We start from the raw sequence: 21,106 nt of genomic DNA, 5'->3' as shown, positions 1-21,106 counted from the left end.
CCCCGCCGCCGCCATCTTGTGCGCCGCTCCCTGCTTTCTTTCTCCTTTCAAAACCCCTCACAAAGCGATGGGGGAAGGGGAAAGAAAAAAAAAAAAAAAAAAAAAAAAAAAAAAAAGAGAAAGAAAGGAAAAAGGGGGGGGAGGTGGGGGAATAAAAAAGGCCGTTTCCCCTGCAGTGAGCGGGACGTGGAGCGTCGGGAGGCAGTGGGGGACCCAGCGCTGAGGAGAACGCGACGGTGAAGAAACAGCCATGATGGCGGCCGTCCTCACACAACACCGAGCGCGACCCGGAGCGCCCTGCCAGCCACCAGCCGCCTTTCCTGGCGCACGGGACGCGGTTTCTCCACAGGCTTTCACACAATAAAAGCACCAGACTTCGGCGGGGAGGCCATTTCGTGGGCTGGGTGGCCGCACTAAAGCACAAGCGCTGTGAATTACCAACTGCGTCACGGCTCTCTCCAACTGTAGCGCTCAGGCAGCCAAGGGTCCCTCACTTGGAAGGCAGCTCCCTCACTCCGGATTTACTTCCAGACCTCATTTTTTCCCCCCCTCTCTCTACCTCACTGCCTCGGTATGAAGGATTTTACAGTGCTTTTCAGTGAGACATCCGCCATTACGACTCACCCCCCCCACCCCCTCCTTCCCTCTTGTTTGCTTTTTTTTTTCCTCCTCCATCTGCTGTAATTAGACGGATAAACATGTAAGGGAACCCTACCACCGCCTTTTCGCCTCTTTTAAAACCAGCTACAGTCCTCACAATCTGCAGGCAGACATTTTTTCCCCCCTTTTGTGCCTCTGCCATGGATTCACGGAACAAAAAAAATAACCAAACAACCACACACACACACGCCAAAAAAGGACAGTTCTGCAGACAACCACACAGAAAGAAATCCTTCCTTCAAAACAGGACCTTCCTGAGGTCTTGTAGACATGTCTGAGGAGAAGGAGACCGCCAGGACGACCCTTGGGATCCCTCGCCCAGGACAGTAACACGGGCCTGGTCCGTATGTTCCTCTGAGGGCAGAAGGGTGTACTCACCACGCACCACAGTTGAATGCAGCTCTGAAGGTGATGTTGTTATGTTGTTACGCTTTTTTTTTTTTTTTTTTTTGGCTTTGTTTTTAAATATGGCTATAGATAACTGATCTGTATCACCACGTCTCCCTCCCGTACAGTTTGCAAGGCAAAGCAGATCATGGTGAGATGGTTACGGAGCTTTGTATGGCTGTGGCTTAGCATGAAAGAAACACCAAAAAATGACCAAAAAAAAAAAAAAAAAAACACCCAACAAAAAAGAAAACCCAAAAAAAACAACCAAAGCAACAAAAAGCGATGTACAGCATCTATAGGAAGCGTTGTGCAGCTCTGCTGAACGACCGTACACAGCGAGGAGTCCTGCTCAAGGCTGAGCTCGATGCAGATCACACAGAAAAAGGACGTGCAGTGCTTTTCCACAGAGCACACGGCGCAAAAAAAAGTGCTCTCCTGGAGACCTGGGCAGCATTCAGTGGTGGTAAACAGCCTCAGGCAGCTTTGAGCTAAAGTATCTTGCTAAGTTAAATATTCCAAAAGCATCAATTGGTTTAGAGCAACAGACAAGAACATAGACATGCAAGGCTTAGAAATAAGGACCACTTCGGTAACATTAACATGAAAACTACACTTAGCAAGGACAGAATGGAGTGGGTACTTACAACGTAAAAGAAAAATCTTAAAATTGCCTTTTTTTTTTTTTTTTGCCAGAAATCAGTATTCCTATGTCTATAGTTAAAACATTACCTTCAAGAACGAGAGGAGTTAATAACAATGGCCAGGAATTAGGTGTTTAACACAGGAAATACCTCCTAAAATTTATTGTGCAGTCATCACAGAGCTCTATCAAGCTTTAAAAACCCCCAAAACCGAGCAACAACAGAAAAAAAATCATGTATTTACTCTGTTTTTGCATTCAAAATTGTTACTGCTGACATAGGGTGTGCCATGACCTAGTTACACAAGACAAAGATGGATCCCGAATCATAAGGGAAAAATCCGAAATCTTTTTAAAATCTTCCTTCTTCTGTGAGTCCTTTGCCAGAATTAACACCCCCCCGGGCGCTCCTGCCAGTGGACGGAGTGGATTCACATGGAGGATCCCCTTTTGGAACAAAGAAAAGCCCACTTGGCCATTGCGTTCCATTGCAGAAAGATGGCCGCCTGGTCTCTCGGCCTCTCCTTAGCTGTCTGCTGAAGGATGTTTTTAGATCGCCGTCTAATAACTCAAGCCAAATGCAAGCCGCGCGCCGATTGGCTGCGGCCGCCCGCTGCCTTTAACCAGCCAATTGCCCGACCGCGGCCGAGCTGCGGCCCCGCGCCTGTCGGCAGCCGCGCCCGCGCCATGCGCCCGCCGCACCCGCCCGGCTCCGCGCCCCGGCAACCGGCGGGGGGACCGCGCCGCGCGGCCTTTAATACCTAAAACAAAATGGAAGCTCCCCGCTGATTGGCTGCCGCCGGGCCCGGACCTTTAATAAGCAAAGCGGCCGCAGCAGGGGCCCCCAGCTCCCCCCCCCTTTTTTTTTTTTCTTTTTTTTTCCCCTCCCCCCGCAAACAGTGCGGTGCTGCCGCGCTCCACCCGCGGCCTCCGGGCCCTGGGAGCGGGCTGTGTTTTGGAGGGGGTGTCTGAATTTCCCCCTAGTGCTTCCCCCCAAAAACTTGTCCCACCTCTAGGTCCATCTTGTTTAGAAACACTTTACGCTAAGGTAAACGCAGCGGGCAGATTCCACGCTCCCCCTTTGACGGCCTTAAACCCGGGGCGGGGAGGGGAAAAAATACCCGCAGCCCAACAGCGGCCCATGCCGCGGCGCTCGGCGGCGCTGGGGCGGCGGTGGGGCGGCCGCGGGCCGGGGGCTGCGCGCTGCGGCCGCCGTGAATGTGCAGGCGGCGGAGGGCGGTTAGGCGTTCGCGGCGCTCGCAGCGGTGTATTGTGGGAGGCCGCCGCCGCCAGCAGCGAGCACACACAATATGTGGTGGCTCGCGAAAACGGGAGGCAGGAGCCTGGCGGGCAGCCCGCGCCGGTAACCGGCCCCATGTGAGACGGGGAGCTCGCCTTTCGCCGCCCGGAGACGATCGGCCGCCGAGCGCGATGTCTTTCCGAGAGATCAAGGCGGGGGAAAAAGCCAAGCACCCTGAAGATCATGGCAAAAAGCAGAGTTCAAGTGAGACTGGGTCTTTTTTCCTCCTTCTCTCTTCTCTTGTCTTGCTGGGGTGGAGGGGGGGGACTTAGCTGGCGGTCCCCCCCCCATTTTACGGGTTTGCTTCGTGGTGGATTTCCTCCCCGCCGGGGTGTGGGGCTCGCTTTAAAAAAAAAAAAAAAAAAAAAAAAAAAAAAAAAAGCTGTGTGTTTTGTTGAGTATTTTTTTTTTTTTTTTTAACTTCACGCTTTTCCGTGTGTTTTGTCTTTCCCTTCTCCGCTCCCCCTTGCCCAGGTTGGATCAACGGAATGGAGAACAGCACCCAAGCCAGCACTTCTGTCGAGAAAAGAAATCACCATTGGAGAAGTTACAAGTTGATTATTGACCCGGCTCTGAAAAAAGGACAGCACAAACTCTACCGCTACGATGGGCAACATTTCAGCATGCCGGTGAGTGGGGGGGGGGTCCTGGATTTCCCCTCGCTGTACCGTGCCCCCCCCCCCCCCCCCGTCCTGCACCCCTCCTGTTTTGGGGCTGGGGTCCTCCTGGGTAGCAGATCCCTCGGTGCTGGGGGGGGGGCTGGGGACAGCCCCCGGAGCGAGGGCCACCTGACACTGTGCATTCAGCTGTCAGGAGCCCAACACTGAGCCCCAACCTGCAGCTTTCTTTCTATGTTTCCAATCTGTGTGCATTTCCCAGCAGTATTGCAATTTGACACGTGTGTGTGTGTATGTGTGTATGTGTTTCTCTTCCCTTGAGACAGCCCCTGCTTCCTCGGGGTTTATGTTTTTGTTTTATTTCTGCCTTAAATTCCAAATGCTGTTATTGTTGCTTTTGTGCTTTTTCTTCTTCTCCTCCCAGAACTCGGGAATCGCTCCTGTGGATTGTGTCAGAGATCCCAGAATAGGGCGAATATGGACCAAAACGAAGGAGTTGGAGCTGTCTGTCCCCAAATTCAAGGTACTGCTGCTGACTTTCAGATTTAGCTTTGTATTCTTGTTTACCCGGGAGTGCGGCCTGAGTTCCCAACAGTTTAATGAACCATTTAAATGATAGTCCCATTCCTATTAACATTATTATTTGGCAAACCGTTTCACAATAATCCTGTTCCATAAAGACCACGAGCCATCGGTGCAGCTGCCTAACAAGGTGGCTGGGAGCTCTGAGCTGTGTCTGGGGGCTTCTCTCGGGTGGGGGGCAGCACGGGGGGGTCCTGCTGACAGCACTGCTCCGTATTCGGGGACAGAGCTATTTCAGTGCGTGGCTGGGCTCTTCCTCAGAGGCTGCTTTCTTTCCCTGAAGTTTGCAGCAGGCTTTAACCCTCTCCTTCCCGTGTCTTCCCAGTGCCCTTCTCTCTGCTCTCTAACGATGCCGATTATTTGTATTGCCTTCCCCTTCCCTTGTGCCTGCTTCCAGATTGATGAGTTTTACGTGGGGCCAGTGCCTCCCAAGCAGGTCACCTTTGCCAAGCTGAATGACAACATCCGTGAAAACTTTTTAACCGACATGTGCAAGAAATACGGTGAAGTGGAAGAGGTGGAGATTCTCTACAACCCCAAGAACAAGAAGCACCTGGGCATTGCCAAAGTGATTTTTGCCACTGTCAAAGGTGCCCGGGAGGCTGTCCAGCACCTTCACAACACCTCTGTCATGGGCAACATTATCCACGTGGAGCTGGATACAAAAGGTGAGGGGCTCGTTTTGGCCATGTGGTGGTGGCTGGCAGCACCCATGCTCTTCCCCTGCTAAAGCAGCCCCTGCTGCAGCCCCGAGAGCTTGGCTTTACGAGTATGGAGGGAGCTCCTTTCCCCTTGCGTGTGCGTTGCGTTTTGGGTCCTTTGCAAGTCACATGGAACACAATGTGTTGTCTGTTGCTAGGAGACAGCCCTGTAATTTGCAAAATGCTGCCATCCTGCCCTGTCCACAGGGTCCTGGCTGTGCTCAGCCTCATCCCCGGGCTGCCATCCCCCCACAGTTTGGCGTGTTTGGATTTTTGGTGCGGACTTTGTGCTCCTGGTGCTCTGAGGTGGGGATTCTGGCTGGGGTGCTGGCTGCTGCGTGCCTGGCATTTCATTGATGCTTAGCAGCAAACTCCAGGCTGGCAGCACAAGCATGCCCAGCACTTGACAGTGTGAGTGTGCATGCAAGTGTGTGTGCAAGTGAGAGCCTGTCTTAAAGCAGCAGGACCCCCTTGTCCCAGCCAGCTCCCGGATCCACCCCTGAGCTTGAGGAGTACTGTAAACCTTCTGGTGGTGTGGAAACATTGCATCTTACTGCTTTCTCTTTTCCTTCACTCTCAGTGAAGGACTTTGCTAAAATGTACCCAAATCTTAGCCATTGTCTAAAGCTGAAGATGTGTAGCAACCTCAATGTAAATCAGCTGTCTCTTGGACTTCTGCCTTGCAAATGTTACATTTCTAGTTTAAAGCTGGTTTGTTGCACCCTTCATTGGGAAGAGGGCATTGTTAGCACCATTTTCTTAGAAAAGAGAAAAAAGAAGTGCATTGCTGATCATTTGTTCTGTATTGAAAGGCTTCAACAATTTAGCGTGCGATCTGTACAGCAGTTGGCATGCCACACGTGGTAAGAGGGTATAGTAAGACCTTAATTGACATTATGGATCCCCAGCAGAAACAAAATCACAGTAGTAGCTCCGTGCTTTCTCTTGTAAGCTAACATTGTCTATATACATATGCTTTGACATTCTGTTATCATTAATATATACAGGCAGGCTCTTTTCCCTGCTTACTTTGAAATTGAAAGGTAAATTACATTTCTAAAAAGAATTAACCATTTGTAGTTCTAGTAATGTAAGCTAAAGCAGGCTCATAAGTAGTGGATGTCTTAATGACAGGTGTTTAAACATGCTGATTGTACTGCATTCCTCCTGGTTTTCGTCCATTCATAAACTACTCTGCACATCTTGAACAGACAGCTGACTTTTAATGCTCCTCTTTGTAGGGAGAGAACATCAAAATATTCGTTTTAAATTGCATTTTGTTTTGTTTGCCATCTCGGTGCTTCCAATGTTTCTTTTTTTTTTTCCACAGCTGCATCTATTCCATTCTAAAAGAGTACCACTGCAAATGTTTTGTAATCCAAGAAAGTCCAGTAAAAGTATTGTTCCTAAGGTAGCATTAGCAGGTTTAGGTTATTCTTCATATGTGTGTGTCTGTATGTGTCTGTAAAATAAATATTAGGAGCAAAAGTGTTTTGTCTGTCTGGCCTGAGCACAGGCTTGGGAATCTGGAACTAATAACTCAATTCCCTTATCTAAGGCGGGCTGGTTTAAAGCATGCTCTCTGCCTCAGTGCATCCTTCTGCAAAATGGACATAATAATGGCCTGGCCTTAGAGAAATAGCTAAGAATCATTACACACAAAGCTCCTTGAAAATGAAAATGTAAGTTTTCCAGGAGGAAATGTGAAACTTTCTAATAATTATTTTACATTTCTTTTAAAAACAGTTTTAAAGTAAACCCAACAATTCTGTATCCAGAGTGCCGTGGTTTCTTGGGGGTGTGCAAGTGTTAATGACTCCAAGCATCTTAGGCCTTGTCTTGAAGAGATGGGTTTTTGTTATGACTTCAGTTGAACACTTGACGTAGTTGATAATGTGGCTCAAGGCTTTATGAAATGAAATCTGAGAATCAAATAACTTCATCTGCAGTGTTTATTCAAAATAAATCAGTCCTTTCCACGTGCAGATTCAGGCTATGGATGCTTTGCTTTTAAATTGCACAGTGATTCTCAAGGAGCATGGGGTTTCTTACAGGTTGCAAAAACCAAAAAAAGGTTTGGGTTACTAAACTACAAAATAATGAAAAATCTAATATTAACAAACTATGTCTTCTCCAGAGTTCAGAGATTTAGTAATGAAAAGGCTGTCAGTAGCAAGATAGGGGGGGCATTTTGGTTCTTTAGCTTTTATTCTTTGAAAGATGCTATCGAGCACACACCTTGAACAAAGGAAAGCAAATATCAGTGTCTTTTTGGAAAGCAGTGCTAATGGTTTTGTCCTCAGCATTCCCAGGCACCTTGTTTGCATTTCTAGCAGCCAGTTTCTGACAGCAAGGTGTGTTAGCAGAGCATTCTGGAGCAGCTCTGGCTGTTGGCAGAGGCTTGTCCCTTCGGTCAGAGTTTCACTTCTTAAATCTGCAAACTATTTGCTTGGCACTTTGGAGAGGAGTGAAACTGCTGCTCTCCAGAGAGCGTGGTAAGGAGTAGAGCTGCCAAGCAGACTGAGAAGAGGAAAAAGGATTTGGGAAACCTCTTTGTCTTGGCTTGAGAAAGGAGCGTCTGACTTCACTTGGCCTTGCAGATTATTTAGAGATGATCTCTACAAACAAAACTCAGAGGTGTTGCTTGCTCCTCTGTTGCAGGGATGCAACAGGCTGGGAGCGTTAGCAAATACAAGGAATGCATATTTTTACATAGACCATATTATTTTGGTTTTTAAAACTCTTCTATTGTGGTTTGTGCAGGTGAAACCCGCATGCGATTCTATGAGCTGCTCGTTAATGGTCTTTACACTCCTCAGACCCTGCCTGTAGGCACTGAACAGGACACATCGCCAACTGCGAATGAAACCCTCCAGGTATGGTCTGCTTGGTTTTTGTTTAAGAGTAGCTTCTACAGAGTTCCAAACAAACTCTTCATTGAACTTTGCTTTTTAGGACTTTCAGTGTAGCTTCGTTTTTTTTCTGTCTGGTCACAGTTTCAGTGCATGTTACTAATCTACATTTAAAGACACCTTGATCATACTGCCACAGGAGGTGTAACTGTGGATGCAGTGCATGTGGCTAATCTGTATGCCCACATTTGCATAGTGGTACGTGTTCTTTGTCTTTTTGAATGAAAAATATCTATAGATCCAACAGTATGTGCCCTATTAATGCTAGAAATTCTGGCAGTTAAGAGGATGATGGGATCAGGTCTGTCCCTGACATTATTCCCTTGAAGACAGGAGGAGTGATTTACAGTGCTACATTTGGCCTAGCATCTGCAGTATGTAATTCTTAGCCCATATATTCTTCAGCTAACAGAGGAGAAACATCAGATCTTGAGTAGTGGCATCAATTGACCAGAATCTTAATTAGTCATTGGTATCAGTTTTTAAGAAAAGCAGTCAGCAAAATACCTGAGGGCTCCCAGGGTTTTCTCAGTACTTAGGGAACAAATCTCTATATGGGTTTGTCCAGGTAACTGCTCCTCTACAAACCCCACTGCAGTGAGGGGGGCAAAAGGAAACAAAGCCCGTTGGTGTGGGTTCCTCAGCCCCCTTAGTTCTTCTCAACATCCTTTTGTCTCTGATCATAGCTTAGAAACTCACTTGAAGGCATCAATTTTTGAAAGAGGTTTTTGAAGCTTCTAAGTATAAAGTTTTCCTCTCAACCTCTTTGTGCCCTTATGACTTCCTGGAATGCCATAATTTCATTAACTTTGTAATCAGATGTTTTCAGGACAGCTTAATAGCTGTGAATTGAATATAAATATCCCACTGATCTGAAAAATCCTAATGTCCATGTGATCATGGTCTTGACAAGGGATCACACTAGGAGCAGAGTCTGCATAAGTAAGTGGATGAAATGAATGAGTGTAGCAGGCAGGTGTGAGCTCGGGGTGGGTTTAGTGGTGCTGGCATGTGATGAGCAGATCATGGGAAGGATCCCTTTACCTACCTGTGTGTGGGAAAGCAGCAGTGACTCTATGGTCTGACTGGTGGGATGTGGTGTGCTGCTGGGGAGCTGGAGCTCAGCCCTGCCTCTTTACCAGGAGGACTCACGGTGAAGCTCTTGCTTTGCTTTATGGAAAATTGATTCTGGCGCTGATGTTTAGCAGGGCACTGTTATGACTCAGCAGTGTCTGAGTGGGAGCAGGGCTTCTCCTAGAAACCCCCTGGATGCTCCTGTGAAGTCAATTGCATAGCAATTACTTGGTTGCTCTGCAGAACTGTAGGGTTTCAGTTTTCAAACGCCGTATTCAGTAGCACTCTGCCTGAGCATTGTCTTGATGGAGGGGTTTCAAACCTATTTTTAGCAGCTGGGAACTTTCTCAGTCTTTTACACCTGTAGCCTTCTTCATTGTTTCAAACAAATGTTTGGTAGCAAGGGTAGTGGTGTGCAGCTCCTTAACCAACGAGAGGCATGTTGCCTTCAGCAGGCCTCCACTTTCACTTATGGGCTTGATATATAGGTTCGATTGCAGATTTGCTGTTTGCTGATTTGGATGTTTGGATTTGTTTGCAAAAAAAGTTAATTTGATCATATCTCAGAAATGTTTTCAAACTTTCTCATTGTTGTGCAGGATTTTGTCGTTTTCTTCTCTGTTTGCAATTTAGACAAGACGTACAAATAGAAATTTAAATTCTTATAACTGAAAGTATTTATGCAAGTCTGCTGTTCACCTGATGCTCTCAAGTAGAGCTTATGAAGAACACTATTTTATTGGCTTCCTTCCTCCTCCTCTTAGAGTCCCTCTCTTTGCTTGCCGTTTTCAAATCAAGGGGAATGGTTCATAATGGATGATGGTTTGTGTTTTCAAGAATGCTCTAACCTATTTTTTTGTCATGGAAATCAGTGCAAACTCCCAGGGTACTTCTCAGAAAACCAGGTGGATTAGACAAATAGTATCTAAAAAGTGTGTGTTTAGGTGCTTTTCTCTTTTCTGTTTTTATAGTTGACAGATTCTCTGAAGCGCTTGAAGGACAGTAACCTTTCCTCTGCGGGATCATCTGTCACCCCAAACAGCAGCACGCCGTTTTCCCACGACACAGCCTATTCCAGCTGTCGGCAGGACACCCCAAACTCGTTCAGTCAATTCACCCCGCAGTCCCAAGGGACGCCCCACACCCCACGGTTAGGGACGCCATTTTCCCAGGATTCCACGTATTCCAGCCGTCAGACGACGCCAGTGTACCACTTTGGGCAGGACAGTGGGTACAAACACAGGAGACACGAAACAAAATTTACGGATGCCTACAACCGTCGACCGGGAGGACATCACTATGTTCATAATTCTCCTGGTGTTTTCCGCGGGACAGAGCATCAGTTCAGTACGTTCAAATCCCATCAGCAGGAGCCAGTTCAGTTCTCTCACACTCCTCCCCTGAGCCACTCGAGTTCTTCGAGTTACAAGTCTGCCTTCTCTCCTTACCAAGCACCAGCCGTATTTCCGCAGTCTGAGGAGCAGCCGTTTGCCCAAACTTCCAGGGAAGCAGAGTACCGAAGACCTGCACCGCCTCCCGCCGAGATGGTCGTAGAAAGCAGTGCTGCCACCAGCGCCGATTTTGCTCCAGTGAAGGAGAAACCAGAGGAACCTCCACCCTTACCAGATTCAAACTCTGCTCCTGAGCCGAGCGCACCGTCCTTCTCTCAGACACCTGAGAGGAGTGAGACCCCTGGCACCCCCACCATGGAGTCTGAAATGCAGCATAATAGTTTAGACTCAAGGATTGAGATGCTCTTAAAAGAACAGAGAACAAAGTTACCTTTTCTTAATGAGCATGACTCAGATAATGAGGTCCGAATGGAAGGTAGCCCTATCTCCTCTTCCTCTTCCCAGCTCTCTCCCATCCCAATGTACGGTTCAAACTCTCAGCCCGGTTACAGAGCTCAGACACCTTCCTCACGCCCTTCCAGCACGGGCCTGGAGGACATCAGCCCCACGCCGTTACCTGACTCTGATGATGATGAGCCCATCCCTGGGACTGCTTCTCTGAATCAGAATTCCAGGGGTACATCAGAGGCCAGCATGACTCCCATCGATCAGCTGAACAGGACCTCCAAAGTCGAGACCTTGGAGGTTAAAGAAATGGTGCCTGGGGACCAGACTCCAATATCGGAAAAGATGGACGAGGTAAGTGAGGTGGAATTTGAGCCACAGTGCTTCAAACCTGGGCAGGGAGCAGCTCTTTTTTTGTGTGTCATTCAGAGTGTTGGGTTTCTGGTCGCTTTTTCTGTTACTCAAAGCATCTCTCAGTGAGCGGGATGTGACATGCCATTCTCTAGGTTTTTTGGTTTGTTTTTCTACTCTAATTCATAATTTCAGCAGAATAAGCTGTGGAAGTTTGGCCACTGCTCATGCTGTGGATGTCCTGAGCAGTTCAGCCACTGGAGCAGTTCGTCGAGCGCTTTCTGCCATTGCTCTGGTCCCTGAACGTGGGTGTGTATGTATGCACACACTTGCTTAACGGGGCTTTCATGTTATGCTGAAGTATTGAATGTATACTTTGTTTGATAGCTCTCCAGCTATTTATGCCATCTGGTTTGAACAGAAGACAGTTGCTGGGTTTTAATACTCCCTTCACTCAGTTCAGGGGGAGGTAACTGGCTTGTGGGGGATGTGCTCCATTGAGTCTTCCAATAATAGAGCAGAGCTTGCTGCCTCTCCTGGGGCATTCGTGGCTGAAGGGACAGCAGAGCTTAACAGTGTGGAATGGTGCCAGCAGACAGAAATTACGTTGCATGGAACGTCTGTTCGGGACCTCTGTTGCAACAAATGTGAGTTTGGCTTCAGTAGACGTGTCGTATCTATTCGGCTGTGTCAAGAAATGGTCAAAACAGAGTTCTTTGCCAAGAACAGACCCTTTTCCCTCAGCATTTATGGTAGTAATACAAAAAAAGAAACTGTGTGGTGTAAAAGAGCTCTTCAGTAAGGAAACCTCTTCCATCCAGGAAGGCTTGTCTTGTGTAAATGTCCTGAGCATGAGATATCAGTTCCATTTACTGATGAAAGTTTCTGGTGTTCAGCTGGCATTTAGTGGGTTTCTCCAGTGGTTTGCAGTGATGGGACTTTCACCCTGGAAGTGGCTGCATTTCAGGGTAGGGGGAGCTGCTCCCATGGGTGCAGACTTTGCAGAGTGCTGATCTGGAGGAAAGGTGCTGCTGCATTAACAAAGTGCCTGTCTCAGTGTTAAATAGGAAAAAATGTCACTGTTTCTGGATGCTTTATTTTTTTAATGTGTGCCTTTCCAAGCCTGCCAGCTCTTGCATTGCCACTGAGTCTTTGAAAGAATTTGGTTACTTTGATACATTTGTTACATTGATCTAGATGGGCCTATGTTCCTGGGCCAGGGAGGCTGGTGGGACCTGAGAATGTGTTAATTAGCAGCAAGGTTTTGATTCCTTATGCTCAGCCTGGCAGGCTTAAGAGGGGATACCCCAAAGTGCTAAAAAGGAAAAAATAAAATGAGGAAGGCATCTCGTCTCTCCTGGCTGTTCTGGGCATGTGTCTGCTGTCCTTACTCTTGTGCAACAGAGTTGCAGCCAATTACAAACGTGTTTGGGAAGATGGATGAATGCCAGCATGGTATGTGGGGTCAGGCGCTGTGTAGCTGCAGTCAGCACGGAGCACTGGTTGGGTGTCACGTTGGCAGGTTGCGATGTGGGGCAGTGGCGTGCCGCCGGTAGAGCCCGTGTTAGGTCTTTGTCTCCCCTTAATGAGATGCTGGTGTCAGAAGTTCATGTCGGTAGCTTTGTGGTACAAAAGGATGTGAACGCCTTGGTCTTCGGCAGAAATCTCCGAGCAGGTCCTGCTGCCTTAATTGTCTCTTCCCCATCCCAAAAAAAGTTTGCTGTTTGCTGTAGAAGCTGTTTATTTAACCCTGCTCTTGGTTACAAATCACGCTAAGCCATTCTGGTATGTTTGAAAAGTTGCCTGTGCCTTTCTTTGCTCAATCTGATGCACAAAAACCATCTCCATGTGTTTTCACTTCCTTCCTCCACCCTTCTCCCCCCCCTCCCTCCCGCCAAAGATTTTGCTTTAGAGAAAGGCTCTCCTGGCTTCCCTCTCTTTGGCGAAGGAGTGGAGCTGAGCGGTGACTTAACATAGGCTGAAATTTGAGCTGCAGCTTTCCAACTGAGCTGGAGAGGGGCACTGAGGCTGTCTGAGGGCTGGAAACTGAACCTCAGGCTCCATCCCATTGTGATAGCACTTCTCTGCTCCTGGGCCTTCAGGCTGCTCCACACAGCAGAGGGAAGGCAAGACGAAATGCTTCTAGCAACTGTGCGGTATGGGAAGACAAGCAGAGATGAGACATGAGTGTGGGGAGGGATTATTAAGTGTCATAAGGAAGCAATAAAGGGCACCACGTTTGAACTGATTTGCTTCATATTTGGCTTTCCCTGAGGGTCTGAGCAGCCCTTAGGCTGCAGCTGGAAACATCACAGCACTCCCAGGGACAATGCGAAGTGCAGGGAGGTTTTCCTTGAAACAATAGCAGCTTTTGAAGGTTGTGATCCTGTTTCCCATTAAAAAAATTCAGGACTTTTGGCAATGTCAGCTAATAGAGTAATACTTTTCCTATAGGTGTCAAATTGTCATGCAAGTTAAACTCCTCAGACTTGCCTTGGGTATGGAAGGTACTGCCAAGGCTGATGATGACTCTGATTTATCCTGCCGGGTCAGAATGTTGGTTTTCTAGATCCAGTATGGTGTTGCTAAGCCTGAGACCTTGGCTGCCGGAGGGGAATGGCCAGGGGACAGGGTAGGGTGCATGCAGTGCAAGTTAAGAGTAGATAAAGGCTTTCTGCACTGGCTGCACAACCTGCAAGCTGGCAGGACAAGAGGGGTGGGGGGGGGGGGGGGGTCGAAGAACCAGAAGATGGCAAGAAAGGAGAATAACTGAGCCATGTAGTTATTTTAATAAATTTGAGGGTAGCAGTGTGCAAACTTTCCTTCCTGCATTCCTGAAAGCTAACAAGGAAAGGACTGTGTTGATTTCTTTTTCATAGGATCTTTCTGTGCTGTTTCAGAAGTGCAGAGGTTAAGTACGTACCATTTCACGCTTTGACATCCCGTTGAGCCAGGTCATGTTTTTGCTTGGCTCGTTACAGGAAGAGGCCCTGCCTGCACTCCGGGGATTATAACAAGTCACCGTGCTGTGTATCGATGATGCCTTTCATGTTTCAGCTGATGAAGGTGTTAGTTGGCATGCACAGCCTGTGTGTAACAGGAAGACCGTGTGATTGACGATTGTATTTTTCCAGATTGACGAGCACAAAAATGCTTTTGAACCAAGAATCAACAGACTCGTGTCTTCCTGGCGATTTGACTGAACAACTGGGTACTGTGGTGGGAGGAGAGCCAAAGGTATTCCTGAAAATAAAGATCCTGAAATGCAAACGAGGTGCCAAGCAGTCCTGCTCTGGAGTTCAGCAAACAGTCTGGGGAAAAATCTGGGAGTGTCACAGTGCATGGCCCTGGAGGTACCTGACAGCCATTGCTGTCATATGTGCTCTGCACTGGGCTGTTGTGATGTGCTGAATGCTGTGCTGGGTGCTGAGGTGCTTCTCACAGCGTGGTGCTGACAGCTCTGTGCCAAGCTGATGGCTCAGGCTTAGCCCCACAGCGAGTGACCCCTGAGATTACATCTGGGCTGAATTTGCACTTTGCATCCCGTTGTCTTTGGGCTCTTATGCGGTCATGGTCAGAGTTGGAAGAAATGAATGTAGAAGGGTCACTTTGTCCCTCTGGATCCTTAGCAGGGTGCATTGCCATCCTCCTTGGGACACTGCATTGTGTCTCGTGTCGTGCCCCCATCCAGACCTAGCTATGGGTCAGTGGCTGGTGAATGATTCCCCTCTTCCATCGAGCTAAGTTCAATCTCAAGTTGTCACGAACGTGTCAGAGAGAAAGCAATGGCCCAGTGCATGAAGACGAGCAGTGAGGAGCAGGAGCTGTGCCTGCAGGATGCATCCCCTCCAGGACACTGCACGCAGATGAAGTCTCTCTGCTCCTGCTTCATTTGTGAGATGTGTTAAATGGGGCTTCCTGAGGGGGAACCTAAAGGCGTCTGGCCAAGGGACACTCCAGGGCTGAAGAGCGCAGAAGTGATTTATTCAAGGTAAATGCACGTTAAGGCTGAGAAGGTAGAGTCGTAGAGCCAGGAAATGTGATACCTTGGTTTCCACAGTAACTGTGCAAGAGCCCTTATGCCCATAAGTAGCTGTTATGTATGTATAATATATATGAGTACACCTGGGATCCAATTTACAGCTAGAGTGGGATTCATCATTCCTGGAGGGAAATGGGGGAAGTGGATGCAGTGGTAGTTCTGGATGCTTTTTTTTTTTTAATTGAAGAAAGGAGAAAAAACTGAGAGCTGCAGTGTGTGCCCAGTCTCATAAACACTTTTTCAAATTTTCCTGCCTCCTGAGCTCTTGCAAATGCAATCATTCCTGATGGAACCAGTTCCTAATGGAAATTCAAAAAATAGGTGTATGTTGTGACTCTGAATTTCCAGAAAGGCAGCCCAAGCAGCAGAGATTAAGGTGACCGCCATGCTTCTACATGAGAATGGTATCAGCCATGCCAAACCTGTGAAATTAAGATCAGTGCGAGTGGCTCCATCTTCGGGCTCAGCTCTGGGGACATCTTACAGTATTTAAGCCTATTCAGAAAGAATGGCAGCACACAGGTCCTAGAAAATGACTTAAAACCAGATCCTGTTGGGACCTCAGAGATCCACTCAGTGTTGAGCATTCTTCCAGAGCTGGTTGGGGAACCACAGGCAGGGATCATTTCCTCGTGCATCCCATTCATTTACCACAGGCAACCTGCTGCCCCTTCAGAATTACACGAAGCAGGGAAGCTATTTGCTGATTTGTCTGACTTTTGACTTCTCACATTTGGCTGCAGGTTGGTTCCTGGAGTGCTGAGCAGCTCAGTGTGGGAAGCAAGGAGTAAACAGGCCTGGGGGGAGCACTTGTTGAAGCAGAACATTGTGGGATTCACCGGTTGTGCTGGCGATGTGCTCCCTCGTAGGGGGAGAAGCCTAAACAGAGGAATGTTTGACTCTATGGTTTGGTTGGGTTTTGATACCCAGCTGCTTCAGGGGAAGGAGGGAATGTAATGGAGCCAGAAATGGTGAAATGCTTTGAAGTGTAGCTGAAAAATAGAAAGCAGGCTGTGGTTGGGAGGCTGAGTGCCTTTCTCACTCTCTGGTACTGGGCCAGAGCTTTGAGGCTTTTACATTTTGCATATCTCATAGAAGTGACATTGCTGTCCCTTTTTTTATGTCACTGTTACTGGTTATACTCTTGCTACCAGCTCAGTTTTACTATGTTTTGCCACTGGTGACCTCCTGTACATTTTCACTTCCAAGTGAGCTGGGCACGTAAAATTGAATTGCTTGTTAGTAGGTAAAGCAGTGCTTACTGTGTGCTTCTGTAATGTGTAGATGTGCTGCTGCTCTGGAAGCTTGACTTCAAATTGCAGTGTTTAACCACAGCACACAGTTACCATGGAACGGTGTATGCAGGTCTGAGCTCAGCAGCCCATTTCCAGCCAGAGACCCTCCTGGTATCTCTGCTTCTGCTCCTCACAGGGTTATTCCCTTTCTTTTCAACACCCCAATTTCAGCTGCAACGGTGCTGAATGTGCAGATGCCATGAATGTAGGCTGTGGAACCTGATGCCGAGCGACACATTTTCCCTTACAGCTTCCCCACCCCGTTATCATTCTGCTCGCATTCTGCATCTGATGGCTGTGCAGAGAGACTGAGGGACCACGAATGTGCTGCTGGATGGCAAGGTGCATTGCAACACGTGCCGACACCGAGCAAATGTGCCAGTGTGTTAGGTAATCAGCTGAAATACTGAGAAAATAATTGCTGGTAACATATTGTGCTGGCAGCCAGAACAACGCCAATTCCTGGGGCTGGTTTTGAAGAAGATGGAACAGCCGCTGTGCTATATGTGTGTGTGTCTAACACACAGCAGCACACAGGCGAGCACTTATTCAAATTTCTGCTGGCTGCTGCCCTTCCTGGACACCCTAAATAGACACTGCTCATCAGCAGAACGTTATTTTGCATATGCACCAGCGTGAAGTCCCATGACTTCGCACCCCCTTCTATTAATTCCAATTTTCAGCACGGGGTGCCTGTTTGCACCTAGCACAGATGGGGCAAAAACTCATCCCGAAAGCAACAAGTTTGTTAGTGCCCAGGTTTTGGTATGAAAGTGCAGTGCTCGCCTTCAGAAACGCACGTGCATCATGAGAAGGATTTCTCATCTTTTCCAACTCCTTGCACGAAGAGATGGTTTAAAAATAGAAATCTAAAAAATTGTTTTGATTTGCTTAGTGCTCAACTAAAGCAGAGGTGGTTTTATAAGTCACCAGTCGTACAGACGGGCTGGTGAGGTCAAGGTATATGACAAACAGAAGGTGGAAAACAGATCTGTAATGCCTCCCCAGCCTCGGGTCTGCTCAATGTGTTGCAGGAGCAGCTCAAGCAAAGGAAGTTGTTGGTGGCTTGGGCTCTGGCAATCGCTCCTTGCATGGGGGGCAGTGGCACGGGGAGGAAGTGAAACTGCTCTATGAGCTCAAAGCTGGCAGCCGTGCCCAAGGCCCAGAGGTTTCCTTACAACAAGGGCAAAGGGCTGTAGGAAACCTCCAATTCCTACTCTTTGGCACTCCGGTGTTTCATCCTAGGTGCTTCCTAAGGGCACTTGAATTTGCTGACTGCTCTGCACGTGTGTGTTTTGTGGAGTCTGCACTTTTGTGGCACTGATAACTGGGTGCTTAGTGTTATTTATCGCACACCTTTGCCCGGCTCGGCCCTGTGTTGCCCAGCAGCTCTCCCCACAGCTGTCAGTAGGCCAGAGAGGGAGGAGGAAGGCTCTGGGAACTGTGGGGAGGAAGATGAGCAGCCAGGACACTCTTGCAGGGTCCAGTCCTTCTCCTTCCTTCCTGCCCTCACCTTCCATCCCACGGGGACTGTCCTCGTGCTCACCACTGCCAAAATTCCCAGTATCAGTGCTTGGAATGACCATTAGATCAGAGGGGAGAGGAGGGCTGATAATGGTGCTGGCTGATGTGAAGGATATTGTTTGCCAGGAGTTGAAAGAGCCCCTTGCTGGCTCGCTCCAGGAATCAAGTGTTTGCTGCTTGCCTGGGGGCTCTGGGATGAGAGTCACTGTCCTACAGAGGTTTTCCAAAAAGAGTTGTGCTTCACAGCATGTCATTTTGTGCTCATGCCCAAGCAGTGTGTCATCTTCCCAGTATGCAGGAGCTGCTTGCATTGTGTCGAGGATGCTCCCTGTGCAGGGATTGCTGGAGCAGACAGCTTCTTTGCAGGTATCCCTCCTTTCACAGGAGCTTGTTATTTCTGGTGCCTCTTGTGTCCCAAGCAAAAAAATAGACTGAAGATGAGAGCAGTGCAACTAGTGGAAGGAGGAGCTGGGAGGCCATAGCCTAGGCTCAGTGCTGGTGTTTGTCTCTGGGGACAGTTTCCCAATCCCAGACCCTGCTGCCAAAAGATGGTATTTCAGTCAGCAGATGTGGCTGAGTTCTTGGTGCAGGTAATGGAGGGATTGTCTTTGAAGGAGGCTGATAAATGTGAGCAGTCATTATCGTGGTGCTCCAAGGGCTTTGCTGTTGTCCAGAAAAAAAAAAAAATCATCAGGAAAATGTGAAAATCTGTAGTACTGCATGCAATTATTCAAACAATGGTAAAACATAAAGGGCAATCTACCAGTTGAATATGTGCCACAGAGATGTGTATGAAAAGATGTACTTTGACAGGGGAATCTGAACAGATTTGTTCACCTGTTAATACTGTGTCAGGTGAGATACATCTCCCAAATTACATCAGCAGAGTGGTACCAGTAGATGGTTTTGCGAACAGGAGATGCATGCCAGTTGGTGAGAGACTGCAGGAGGATGCTGTGGGTCTGTTTGAAGATGGAGACTTTGTGCTGAGGCGGTTTTTAAATACCCTGAAGATTTTGGGTGGCGCTGTGGGGTCCTTCAGAGGAACACAGAGTGCTGTGCTGATGGGTTTAGAGTTTTTCTTTTCCAAGGTTGAATGCCATAAGGTAGGGATTATGTGGATGTGCTTTCAGTGTTCAAGAAGAGAAAACTTGAGCTTTAGATACTGCCACACCATCCATAAAAAAATAATCTGGCGTTGGGGTCCCTCCAGTCCCTCATCATCCACTGGTCAAGACACCATCCTGTGCAGGAGCTGCTGCTGGTCCCATCTGGTACAACCATCTCACCCCAGTTCCATACTCAGCCTCTGCAGTTCCCTGTGGCAGTGAGGTTCAAAGATGAATTTTGCTCCAGGTGAAAAGTGTTTCCATGTGGTTTACTGTAAACCTCCTGCTTGCTAATTAGAAAACAGGTGGGGAAATCAGCATTGCTTACATCTGTTTTTTTTTTTTTGTATATTTTATGCCTGAACAAATGGCAGTGGGAATGTAGCGCAGCTGTGGGATGATTCCACTCCAGTAATTTAGAACAGTTGCAGCTACACTATTTATTTTGCATATGGCTGGGATAGTTCAATAGCAAAAGTTTGATATCTTCTAGAAGGCTATGCAAAATGTCATGTTCTGCACAGGACCCTGTTAAGGGGTCAGCCAGCAGTGCCGGTCCCAAGGGCTGTGTTTCCTGCAAGGAATGTTGTGCAGGAAGAGTTCCTTCTGTAGCAGAGCTCTTCTTTACAGAGCAGGCTTTGGGGAGGAGAATTTGAAGGCATTTTGGCTGGTAATTGCTTTAGGTTTCATCATAGAATGAGGATTTTTAATGTTTTAATGAATATATCCCATGCCTCAGTTGATATGCCTGGTTCTGTCCTGCCTGGATGCAGGATGTAGTTAAATCAGTGCAGCAAGAGAAGGGAAAAGCTGAGCAGGAAGTAAAGCTGCAAAAAACTTGAGGTGCCTCCAGAGAGATCATCTGTAAGAGAAGAGGAAGTGTTACCAAAGGGGAACTGCTTCTTACTGGCCTCACCCTTGCTTTTGAGGAAGGACGTCTCTATGCAGCCTCTTCAGCAGCTTGAAATAGGCTCCTTAGGTTGAAGTATTCCCTGCAGCCCAGCTGGGTTTTAATGCTCAGAAGGATTTGTTGGTCTGTGCTGCAGTGCTCAGGGAAGGCGCTCCTTATGATCGTAGATCATTTGTGGTCACTACGAGCCCAGCCACAGCACTTGATAGAGAAGTTTGTCTTGTGAGCCTCTTGAGGGAGAAGCCATTAGGGATGCCCCTGGAGAAGGAAGGGCAAAAGTTTGGGTCTGAGGGCAGGCAGCAGCAAGCAGGAGAGCACTAAGGGATGGTGCTGGTGGATGACCTCACAAAAGCTCTTTTTTTTCTTCTGCTCGTTGTCCTCCATGGCCCTGATTCCTTGGTTTCTGCTCTCCTTGCTGAGGAAGACCTACATTACACAGGCTGCCTGGTGAATGTCCATGTCTTGCAAATCAATCTGCTCTTGTTGCTGAAACTGGAAAGATCGAGAGCACTGAATGTGCTCTGAAAATGCTGCCTATCAGTAATACATGTGATTTCAGACTCTCGAGGGTGTAGATGTAGTGCATAAAAAGGGAATAATATCAAACTGGCCTACTTCTGCTGATTAGAACTTGTTTAAATACAATATGTGTACAAGCTATTCTTCAATAGGCTGCTATCAGCTGCTTTCCAAGCTTATCTGCTTTCTTATCACTCTGTTGGTAGCAAGATCTGGATTCCTGGCTCCATCTGACCTATGATTTGAGAGTGAACTCAGGGACAGCATATGAAAGCCTGCCTGGCACTGAGCTGCAAGGTGTCTGTGTACTCTGTACGCTTTTTTAGTGCTTATAGGTGGACTCTGATCTAATGCTGCCAGTTGCCTTCTTTATCTCTAATTGTTAAGTACATTCTGCTATCTAGAAATATTGGTGCATTTTTGCACTGCTGTGAAGAACAAAACAGACCATTTCAGAATCATCTGGTAAATTAGTTCACTGTATCTTCAGTGTGATTTCTCCTAAACTTATCAGTTTTCTTTGTATTGTTACATGCTACTTCAAACTCTGAGTCTTGCATGTGGACAGACCTTGAATAACATCTGCTAGTAGCTGGGACACCAGAAAATGACAGAGGACCCCATTGCATGCTTGCCATTTTTATTTTTATTTTTATTTTTATTTTTATTTTTATTTTTATTTTT

At 47.6% G+C, this 21,106-nt stretch overlaps 1 protein-coding gene across 1 annotated transcript in view; it reads left to right on the top strand.

Moving 5' to 3' along the window:
- Positions 1-2,978: 2,978 nt before the first annotated feature.
- The window catches only part of SETD1B (SET domain containing 1B, histone lysine methyltransferase), a 41,843-nt gene continuing 23,715 nt past the window's right edge, over positions 2,979-21,106 (top strand). The window contains exons 1-6 of the mRNA XM_042865341.1: positions 2,979-3,194; positions 3,465-3,619; positions 4,032-4,130; positions 4,587-4,857; positions 7,654-7,766; positions 9,848-11,026. Coding sequence (XP_042721275.1) covers positions 3,122-3,194; positions 3,465-3,619; positions 4,032-4,130; positions 4,587-4,857; positions 7,654-7,766; positions 9,848-11,026 — 1,890 coding nt within the window. The 5' untranslated portion in view covers positions 2,979-3,121. The remainder of the gene's footprint in view (positions 3,195-3,464; positions 3,620-4,031; positions 4,131-4,586; positions 4,858-7,653; positions 7,767-9,847; positions 11,027-21,106) is intronic.

This window comes from Lagopus leucura, unplaced genomic scaffold (genome assembly GCF_019238085.1).
Source record: "Lagopus leucura isolate 7727_CA_CO unplaced genomic scaffold, USGS_WTPT01 Super-Scaffold_806, whole genome shotgun sequence".
Classification (NCBI taxonomy): domain Eukaryota; kingdom Metazoa; phylum Chordata; class Aves; order Galliformes; family Phasianidae; genus Lagopus; species Lagopus leucura.
Note: the sequence above shows the minus strand (reverse complement) of the source record. Positions and strands in the feature narration are given on the sequence as shown.